Source organism: Ipomoea triloba, chromosome 3 (genome assembly GCF_003576645.1).
Source record: "Ipomoea triloba cultivar NCNSP0323 chromosome 3, ASM357664v1".
Taxonomy (NCBI): Eukaryota; Viridiplantae; Streptophyta; class Magnoliopsida; order Solanales; family Convolvulaceae; genus Ipomoea; species Ipomoea triloba.
Window position 1 is genome coordinate 17919958 of NC_044918.1, and position 11839 is coordinate 17931796.

The 11839-nt window shown below is 28.7% G+C and overlaps 1 protein-coding gene across 1 annotated transcript; it reads left to right on the plus strand.

Annotated features, from left to right (window-relative positions):
- The first annotated feature begins 10824 nt into the window (after positions 1-10824).
- LOC116011700 (heavy metal-associated isoprenylated plant protein 7-like) lies at positions 10825-11825 on the plus strand. The gene is made up of 3 exons (XM_031251101.1): positions 10825-11073; positions 11356-11431; positions 11544-11825. The coding sequence occupies exons 1-3, from the start codon at positions 10858-10860 to the stop codon at positions 11678-11680; spliced, it is 429 nt and encodes a 142-aa protein (XP_031106961.1). The 5' UTR covers positions 10825-10857; the 3' UTR covers positions 11681-11825.
- The last annotated feature ends 14 nt before the right edge of the window (positions 11826-11839 follow it).

Consider the following 11839-nt stretch of genomic DNA (forward strand, 5'->3'; position numbering starts at 1 on the left):
GTCTAGTATAGTCCGAAGGATGGTTGAATTTGACGGACTGGTCTCACAAGGCGACTACACTGAATGTGAATCATTTTTCGCACCCCTATATTTATTTTCCTTTTTCTTTTTTAATACATCCCTTTCGTTGAAACAAGACTTTAGAGACTATTTGATACTAATCAATTAAATTTTCAAGAAAATATTTCTAAAAAATATATTTGATAGAAACTATTTTACATAGAAAATTAATTTACATGTTTAGTGTTATCATGAAAACATAACAATTAAATCACCTGAAAAATTAATTAACATTTTTAGTTCACTTAAATTTATTCAGAAAATTTTTTAAAATCTCTAATATATCTTTGTTATATACAAACATTAAAAAAAAACATAACATATAATTCAGAGTTTAATAAATTACTTGTAAATTAATAATCATATTTTTACAAAAAAAACGATATACATATATATAAAACTCTAATTAAATAATAAAAAGGGGAAATTAATTACTTTGGACGATTACAACCCACGGGTGATGAGTGTTGTTTGTCTCTCACATTGATAAACAGGTATGGTAAAGAACTGGGAAGAGAAGAATGTTTAGAAAAATACACCGTAAAGAACTGCGAGGAGAAGAGTTTTATGAAAAAAAAATAGATATTAGGATTTTGATTTTTTAAAAAAAAGGTAAATGATGTCATTTTTGTACATTAATAAAGATGAAAAGGGAAGAAAATGTTAAAAGCTTATAAATTATTTTGAAATGCTATTTGGACTCTGGAGTATGTTTCAAAAAAAAATATTATTTTAAGCTCTCAGATTTTACCAAATAAATATATAGCTTATTTATAGCTTAACATCTTTTTTTCATTCACAATATTCAAATTGGAAACCTTACTTAGCTTCAGAATCTTATGAGAAAATTTATTTAAAATGATTTTTACTATTATGAACCATTATATTAAACCTCAAATCCTTCCATTATATTCCATCATAGTTGATAAGGGTTTAGATATATTATAATGTATATGCATTTGCAGAATGGTTGGACAAACTTACAGCAGTAGAAGACTAATAATGTGTGCATCACATAGACTATATTATATTCTATATCTATGCATGTTACGTTATTATGATTGACGACATTGGAATCTAATATAATTCACATACAAATGCATAGTACAACTTATAGGGGTCATATAAGATTACGTTTTGAGGAACATAACATCCTAGTTGTCCCTATGAAAGGATAAAATACTTCGTCTATTCTTCTTGATTTTAGTAATGCTTACAAATAATATAAATGGACATTTACGGTTGTATGCAAAAATAATAATAATAATAATAGAAAAAGGAAACAAAAAAAAAAAAAGTAAATTTCATTGGTTTTATGGTTTATATAAAGGATATAAATACATCTTATATTTTGTAAGCATATATATAAGTGAAAATGAGGTTTTTTAAGTTTACTTCTACTGTGTAGATTGGAAGTTATTATACATGCAAGATCATAATTTACTTAGTGCACACATTTAGGCTTTAGTAGTGGTTACAGGTTTCTCTTACCATAAAAAAATAAAAATTGAAGTATTAACCAACATTAAGAAAATTATAATTACATTTAGGTGGCTAACTCATTAAATTTAGCACAAATCAAATATATAAGTAGAAAATAAATTAAATAGAAGATATTATTATCACGTCATATCTATATCTATCTATATATATACATATATTAAAACAAAAGTGTTGTTTTTCTGCCCATCATAAAAATATACTTTTGTTTTGAAATTTGAAATTACAATCATTTTTACCTAATTAAATAATAACAGTGACTCGGTGGCTCATTAGGTGAGAGGATCAGAGTATGGTGTTAGCAAGGAGTCCATCACATTAGGTGTGACTCCAACTATCCAGGCTTAATCCTGCTAACTAAGTAATTCAAACGTTATATCGTAGATTCACCTCCCAAGTTAGACCCAAGTTTAAAACGATTTCATTTGATAACTTAGATAAATAATGCCTTTAGTAGGTGTGTCTCCTACAATTAGGACATGCTTAGGACACATCGTGGCCTAACTAAAAAAAATAGTGTCTTTAGTGGCGCAATTCAAAACAACGTTGGTATTAGACGTACATAATTTGTTAATTACAACTACATAATCTGTTAATTATAGGTTTATAAAATCAATACCATGAATCTATAATAAAACTTGTTACAGTGTAATTTTCAATCAAATATCTCTTAAAACTATACTATAATAATGATTACATGCCCAACACTCAATTTAAAAATCTTTAGTTTTAAGTTTATTTACTTACATTTTATATATTTTAAACTTATAATAATGATAAAATTACTTAACATAATACATACATTTATATAATTAATAGTAATTAAATGCACCAACCAATCATCGTCTTAGCCTACTGCTCACTGATACAGTGAAAATACTTTATTATAAAGTTTTTCAATCATACGACTGACCATAAAATTTTAATTTGTAGCCCTCCATTGGCGGCACGTGGATGAATTCATTTATTAATATTTAATAACAATAATAATAATAATAATAATAATAATAATAATAAACCATATAGTATTATATAACTATTTTGACGAAAAATCTAATTCAAAGTCATAAGGATTTGTGGAAGATGAAAAATCCTCGAATTCACTTCAAAACATATTTTGTGAAGACGTTATAGGAATCTCTAACGTTTTTTAAAAATATAATTTTTCTCTTCTTTCTTATTTTAAAATAGAATTGTAGACCTTTCGTTTAGATCTAACAAAAATTAATTAAGGGATTGTTTTATGCTTTCAATGTTTTCATTATTATAGATTACAGCTAATATAGTAAATGCTAGGAATATAAAATCTAGAAAGATGTATGTTAATTGCGTGTGTGCTTTCTGGTCGTAACGCCCTGTCAAGGTTGAATTTGTGGTATTACATAAGCCAGAAATTGACTTCCACATTTCAAATATAACTACTTTTCCTAATCTTGTTTTCGTTTTTTTTTTTTTCTTTTCCATCTTTTCTTATAGATTCATAGATTTCTTTCTAATCATGCACTGCCTTCTATCCAACCATCAGATTATAATACCACGTTATCTTCTAGAAGACAATGTTATTTATATGAAATTTTAAACTATTTGACACATTTTATTTAATTATACAAAATGCTAGTAAATAAATTATATAAAAGCCAAAAATAAAAATATGTTGATAAAAATTATTGACGTTACTTAAAAAAAATTATTGGAAAAGCATTTAGTTAAGATCATTTATTTGTCTCTTTATTTTTTCAACTTTTCAATTTTCTCATCCTACTTAGGACTTTGTTCAAGACCAATAATGCAGATACTTTAAAAAAAAAAAAAATCAGCGTAGAAAATTGGAAAATAAAAAAATGAAGAGACAACGATGCCCTTGTCTAATATATATAGAGTTTTAGATAAAAAGTTATTGGAATAGTCAAAAATATCCAAAATATGATAGTTTAGAGTATTAAATGACAAAAATAATAATCTATTACTCAATTTAAAATTATTATCAAAGATAATGTGACCTCCTCTATAATTAACTCATTGAATAAGTGTTAATCTCAATTCTCAAATGTGAAATAATGTCGTAATTCAATATGAGACAATATCCAGCAGGCTTTAGAAAATGTATTTAACGTGACATGCATGGCAACGTAGCCATGATGAAAGTTGATATCATGACAAGGCTATAATCATGACACAAGTGATATAAGAGGATCACTATAATTTAAAAAAAAAAAAAAAAAAAAAAAAAANAAAAAAAAAAAAAAAAAAAAAAAAGAAGAGGATCACTATATACTAAAGAAACATCCTTTCAATAACCTAATGTCACATTCGATTCCAAATAATAAAGGCATAGACTTTACAAAGAATTATATTACATATACTCTCAAATTCTATTCTTTCATTTTTACTCCATGATATGACAACCAATGATAAGATATTTTTATCACCCGGATCCCAGAAAAAATGTCCACATCAATAATTTGTGCGAAAGTAGAAGTGGAAGTCCATGTAATATTTTTCCTTTACAAATGCATATTTTATATCTTTTTCTTTTTAATTGCTGAAAAGGACGGCGAATTTAATAAAATTCCTTTAAAAAGAATATAGTACTAAGTTTCTAACTAATATAGGTGCATAATAATTAATATATTGTGCAAAAACATTTGCTACAACTCAGCTTTATGTTAATGATGATGAAGGTGGCAACATTAAAGTTCTCAACTAATTAAAGCTTTGCTATCAATGCTGTGATAGGTATTGTCTACTTGAAATATTAAGGGCTCTTTCAGCAATAATGAAGAGTTCTTGGGCTTAAAAGAATATCTAAAGGTGAACATTATTGGACATTGTCCCGATGGGCTGATCCATTATTTGAGCTCACTGCATGTAAACCAATAATTAATGGGCCAGACTTGTTCCAAAGCCTACAAATTTGGAGGTGAAACTGACTTGCTAGAGGAAGAAAGGCAAATCTCGGATGCAGGGTCGTTCCAATAAAAATATAAAAATTGGAGCCCTGTGCCATATCTTATTTTGGGTTCCTTTTCTGAGTAATTTCTATGTATAAATAATAGTTGTTCAAAAAGTTGAATCAAAATATAAATATTGTATAAAAAATACATACAGAATTTTATTTAAAAAGTGACATGCATCGTACACATTTAGACGCAAAATCATCAATCAAACTTTTGATATCAACTTCTTCCAAAAGCTCATTTTCAATGGAGATTAAAGCTAATTCATTGAGTCTCTCTTGCAACATACTTGATCATAAGTAAGATTTTAACAATTTCAACTTTGAAAAACTCCTTTCTGCAGAGGCAGTAGTAATCGCGATAGTCAATAATATTCGGTATGCAATAGTACCATTTGGAAAACAAGTAGCATTTGGAAAACAACTCATATGTTTCAAGAAGAATTGAAGAATTAGTTGAGTTGCGGTTTGCGATCTACGAAATTACCGAATTGTGAATTGTTGAATTTCGTTATGGTATTGCCGTATTTTATAGGGTTGGGAATTGAGAATTTACTAATTGTCTAATTGAGATGTGAATTATGATTTATGAAATATAATTGCGGAACGGAATTGGCAATCTTTTTTGATTAGGAATTTTTTTTTTTTGAGTACTACTGACTCTGTTACAATGTAGTATCTGTTTATAGTTACTTTCTCAACCTACTGAAGCACAATGAGTCAACAGTTACCTCCACTGAGGCTCGAACCCACTCCCATCATCCATGTGGGAGTGTTAACCGGGACATCCAGGCTTTTGATTAGGAATATATATATATATATATATATATATATATATATATATATATATAGTTTTTAAAGTAATTGTCAATTGGGCTCAATTTATCTTGTCACAAATTGGTCAAATCTTCATACATTTAGCCTAAATTTTTGTAAACTATATATACATATAATCATTTTTTTTAAATATGGGGCCCCCAAAAATCGGGGCCCTGTGCGGTCGTACATGTTAGACATGCTCAGATACGGCATTGTTCATATGGCATGTAGTGACTCTCTCATATGAGAGGTTATGAGATTGAGCTTCAGGGGTATTGACTTTTTGTGCTTCAATAGGTTGAGAAAGTATGTATGAACAGATACCACAATGTAATAGAATCAGTAGCACTATTAACAAAAAAAAAAAAAAAGTAGCAACCATAGTTTATCACTTTATCTTGCAATTGTGATCAGAATTCAAAACAACATTCAAAATTCATATAATTAATATATTATGTATTTGTAAATAAATTAAATGTACATAACATGTTAATTGCAGATACATAATCTGAACATGATCCACCATGAATGTACATGGTGGTCCTTGGTTCATAATATAACAATTGAGGAAGAAATCTAAAAATAATTTAAAACATGGTTCATATGAGAACCACTCCCAACTGAGAACCTGTGAACAAATCTAAACCATTGGTTTGATTGATAGAAAATCAAGTAAAAAAAATAGTTGGATCATTTTCATAAATATTACAAACTTTTGAAATTTGTAATATTTATGAAAACGATCACATCATTTTTTAAATAAATTTTTAACCACTAAATTTGCTAGTCAATGATTTTAATTTATTTATTTTTTTGAAAAACAGAAACCAAATATATTAATTAACGGAGTTCATACAAACGATATTAGAAATGCAACGAGGAATATATACAATCTAAATATTCAATAAAGACATTCCTAGAATTTCGTAAAGCATCCTTTGCCATCGCATGAGCCAGACCATTAAACTCCCTCGGCAAGAAACAAAAATAGACCGAGTCAAGTTGAGATAACAAGACTATTAGATCAATGATTTAGATTTGTTGACATGTTCTCACCTGGAACATGGTTCTGAGTTAGACTCAAATAAGTCGTCCTAAGTAACAACTTTAACCAGGCCACTCATAGCGTGAAATCCATAATATTCAATAAAAAAAATGTTATATTACACATTATGCCTCATATATGCTAAGCCTGCAAAAATTACTATTTCTTTTTCCTATTTGCAAAATTTGTAAACCGTAAATGCTTTTATATATATATATATATATATATAGTGATTGAAGACTGAAGAGGATGTACTCTAACTTTAGAGTATAGAAACAAAAATGACAAGTAAGAGATTCGTTAGAATTGAGAACAATTGTAACATTTTTCATTGAATTGAATATGATGATTACACGAGTGACTTAGTTAAAATTGCACCTTTGAAGATAATTAAAGGAGAAAATAAAAGTAGATACAATAATAATTTAATTAAGGATGAAATCTATATTATAGATATAATTAGAGGAATAAAAGTAGATAAAATAATAATTGAATTAAGGAACAAACACCTTAGCTTTTGAGCGTTGGTTCTTTTTTGAAAGTGGAAATTGATGTGTGTACTGTGTAGTAACACAAGTTAAATAAAATTTTGGCATAGAAATAAAATAGTGCAAAGTCTCGAAGTTAGGTTGCACGAATCAATTATCAATTGTTGATTAATGCTATTTAAGGGAATCTAATCAATTCAATTCATTAAAGTTGATAACTTATCTTTAAGCCAATGGAGCGAAGGACAGGTGCTTGCATGTATCACTAGAATCCAACACAATAGCAAATACGATTATACTAAACAAAACCATTGGAAAAATGGGAATCTAATGATCTATTAATCAAAGATTATATTAACTACACGCATACATGTGAGGAATGAATATTTAATTTATTAAGTAGTAGTATATATATTTTTCACAAATCTTAATGCATTTAGAACTTATCGAGTATAAGGTGCATAAAGTGTTACCTGTACATGTCTTTGAGACGTCACCGGAAACCACAAGATGATGTTGTTATTTGCAGAATTGCGGGACATTACTAATGACCACGAGGTGTTGTTGCCACAAGGTACCTAGTGGGGGACAACAAGTCGTTTGGAACCCTAGCAGTTGGCAGGGGTTAAACGTCTACGTGCTTTGTTGGGTGATTTTTAGGTCCTTGCAAGGTCTAACATGTGTGTGGACAATGCCAATAGACCACTGCACACATGCATTCTTAGAGGAATTTGGTGGGAACACACACACATATAGGGGTCATTTGTCCTGTTCAGACATCATCATCAATAGTGGACTCCACTTGATTTCTATTATCCTTTGTTTTTTTTTTTTTGGAAACTTGAGATGTCTGAGTGTTGTAATCAGCAGAGGATAAGAGCGTTCAATTATTTTGATTGAAAAAGTAGTGCATTTACTAACTCAAATTTTTTTTTTTTGAAAAATAAAACATTTGAGCTGAGAGAATAATAAAGAGTTTGAAAAATGAGTATTGGTAAATATCATATTTTCTAAATCAAAAAACAAGAACAGAAATTAGAAAATGGAGAAATGAAAAATTCCAGATTTAAAAAAAAAAAAAGAAAGAAAAGTAGTAGAAGAAGAAGAATTGAAGTACATTATCCTAAAACCTAACATATTTTATATATTATAGTTTGGTAGCTAGCTGACACACTTCAATGTCACGTAACCAGTGCCATTCATTAATATATCATCTGCGAGTGGTAGCCACCTTAATATTTTAGCCGGCAAGGCACATCCCTCCTTTTTTTGGTCACAACTCACAATCCATTTGGAAATTGTGTTAAAATAGCTAAATTTTTACATTTTATTCTTTTTATATATAATTTATTCGATCCGTCTTAAAAAAAAATAAAATAGAAGCATTATACTATTCGTAGTATTAATGAATCATACATCAATAATAAATTTTCAAAACGATAGTTTGTGTTGGGTTAGAAACTTATGACATCTTTAATTTTAATCATATAGTATAATAACATGCACACCTTCTTTATTTTATTTGGTATATATACTATTATTTTTTTTAGTACTACTGACTCTGTTACACTATAGTAACCTATTGTAGCACAAAGACTCAATATCACCTCCACTGATACTCGAACCCACCGGGTGCTACTAAACCACAAGGTCTTGAAATATATACTACTATTTCAAGACTCAAACATTGTTGTAACTTATTTATATAAGCATGCAAGTAATAGTCACAACATTTTGTTACTTTTTAAAAAGTCAATATGCTTAACCAAAGATCTCCGAATTCAAGCCCTGAGCTGCTTGGTGTAGGCTAACCTTTGCTTATCGTCCTAATTTAATGTGTTATTTGGTTAAAATTTGTATAGTTGTTCATAATTTTTTTCTTCACTGTACTCAAGAATTGGTTGAGCATGCGTATTTTGCAAGCTATTACATATGAGTGAAATTTACACAATAATGCGCACACTTTCAAATAATGACTGCAGTTTTTCTCATCATCTAAAAAAAAAAACAAAAAAAAAACATAAAACATAAAACAAAAAAGCAAGAAAAGAAGTGGTTGCCAACTAAAACCATCCTTTTAGGTTTTAAAGTCACTTTGAAATAATAGGTAGCAAATTCTCAATTACTTTGACCTTAACTTCCTAAAAATTATTATCTTATTTACCCCCAAAATATTTTCTTTGGCGCCGTTAAGCTTAGTTACTATGAAAGTAACTCTTCTTTAGTTGTTATACGTAATTAGGTAAGTGAAATATCATTTAGGGAAATAATAGCGATTGCTACATAATAATGTTTATTACGGAGTATTTTATGAACAATGCTTCCATATAGTGTGTCCACGTACATTAAAATAATATTTATTTTACACAATAATGATATTTATTTATTATACAATTTTAAATAATGGCTGCAATTTCCCTATCTCATCCAAAATGACCAAAACAATTAAAAAAAAAAGTCACTTTCTACAAAATTTTAAAAGAAAAGTAAAAGTGGTGTTGATCAATTTTTGACTTTTATTGCATTGACAGTACAACAACTTCATCCGTTAATCACTCTCACAGTCATATTCTTATGTATCTAGTTGAATTAATAAAAATAAAAAAATTATTTACAATATAAATTTTGAAATATTAGATTAACAATAATAATTTTTCAAAAAAAGATTAACAGTAATAAATAAAATTTATATATTTAGAAACCACATTACACTTTTATTAAAACCAAAAAACTCACATTTAAGTTTATAAGAAATTAATAATAATATTTAATAATTAAAAAAAATCAGTTTGAATAATGAATTATAGTAGATAGGACAAATAAGGCAAATTGGAAGGGGGTTATGTTATGCTTAGTCCAAATAAAGTTAATGGCAACTATTTTAAGTATATCTGAAAGAGTATAAATAATTTAAGATTTATTGTATAAACTTTTAGATTCATTTACTTCAATTTTTCAAATTGAAAAGATATACAAGTAAACAAATGACTTGTTTTCCTTTTTCTAATTTGTTATTTCTGTTGAAAAAAATAGAAGTTTTTTTAATTTGTAAATGTACCATTAAATTTAGACTTATTGTTGTTTTTTATCCTCCGATGTATTATTCATTTATTAGATTTGGTTCCAACTATTAATCTCAGTAACAATATTGTGTATTTAGATTTGAATGGACAATTTTTTCCTTGTAACAACCTCGAATGAGAGAATATTATATTTTTCGATAAGGAATTACTAGAGATTTAGTCGTGAAGACCAATGTGGCAACAAAAATATATTGTTCACCAAATGTGACAAAATTAATAGTTAAGAACCAAATGTGACAAGTGAATGATATTCATGAAGTCAAAATCGTCAATAAATCATTAAATTTATGACATTGGATAATAATATATCTGAATTATTGCCAATTAAAGGCAATGGATATGCATTATGCATGCTACTTATTAGCTGTACAATACTAGAAATGCTACTATACTGTATGTCACATATCATGACAAGTTTAGAGGGCCTTCTTCTACAAGATCCTTGTTTTATGCAGCAATTTCCTCTTCCATTTAATTGCCATATATATATATATATATATATATATATATATATATATATATATATATAGTTATCATCAAAAGAAACCTCAGCTCATTTCTACCAAGCTACTAATATAATTCTCAACAGAAATTGTTGAAGAGTCTGAAGAATGCATGCACTACTGCCCCCACCCAAATAAAAAACTTTAGTTTTATTTACTAGACCTAGCTAGCTCCATTCTCATCACATGACAAGATCTAGTTTTTGTTCCCTAGACAAAAGTGAGCCCACTAGTATTGGCTGTTGCTTTGACTCCATCCCATTTTGGATGGCTTATTTAGTGACACAAAATTGACCTTTGCCCTTCTCATTTCACACTATATATGCACCTTAATTAGCTTCTTCTCTTCTTGAACCCACCAGATCAGAGTTAGGCTTAATTTCTGATAATCTTGATCATCAAGATGGGGAGGCTCAGTTTTGGCAAGGCGTTGGATTCTTTGTGCCTGTTTTCTGGATCATCATTATCGTCAGGGTCTTGCTTTTGCAGCAATGGTTTTGACAGTCCAGATGATTTTGAGAAGAAGCCTTTCATTAGTCCTAAAGTAGCAGGGCAGGTGGTCAAGTTGAAGGATGTTGTTGCAGGACCTCCCACCTTGGCTTTTCACCTCAAGCCTAAGGTAAATATATACATGGCTTCCACTCTTCTGTCTTTTCTTCCTATTTCTCCATAGGAGGGAAACCCGCATCCATTAATTGAGGGTGTGCACTGGGTAAACCTACTAGCTAGTTCATAAACTACACAAGAGAGGTATAATAATATAAACCAATTTTGCTCTTTTTTCCCTTGTAATTAGTTGGAAGCTAGATAAAGTAATGAAAAAACATGATTATTATGACAATAAGCTAAGGGAAATTAAAGTGTGCTAATCTTAATTATATTATGTTGTTAAACCATGTAGACAGTGGTGCTAAGGGTCTCCATGCACTGCAAAAGCTGTGCAAAGAAAGTGGAGAAACATATCTCCAAGATGGAAGGTATGGCTATTACTATAAACTAATTTATATTATATATTAATTACATGCATAATTAGATTTTATTCTTTTTTAATAATGTGCAAATATATGATTTTAAAAAAAAATGATGCAGGAGTGAGTTCATATCAAATAGACATGGAAACGAAGATGGTAGTGGTGATAGGTGATGTTGTGCCTTTCGAAGTGTTGGAGAGTGTTTCAAAGGTTAAAAATGCCCAGCTTTGGACCACTGCTCCTCACCTTACTTAATTCATATATGCATCCTTCTCATGTTTATATATTGAAGTTAATTTTGTATGTAAATTTCAAGTGGCCATATGATGTTAAAGAATCGAGGAAGTTTAGCTTGTGTTTCAATAATAATGCTTGTGAAAGCTCCAAAAATTGATAGCAATTTAACTTTGTATG

Excerpts from the sequence above, each read along its gene's own strand:
- LOC116011700 (XM_031251101.1), top strand. The coding sequence starts at position 10,858 with ATGGGGAGGCTCAGTTTTGGCAAGGCGTTGGATTCTTTGTGCCTGTTT. Across the intron at positions 11,074-11,355 it reads CTTTTCACCTCAAGCCTAAG|ACAGTGGTGCTAAGGGTCTC; the intron begins GTAAATATATAC and ends TAAACCATGTAG. Across the intron at positions 11,432-11,543 it reads ACATATCTCCAAGATGGAAG|GAGTGAGTTCATATCAAATA; the intron begins GTATGGCTATTA and ends AAAATGATGCAG.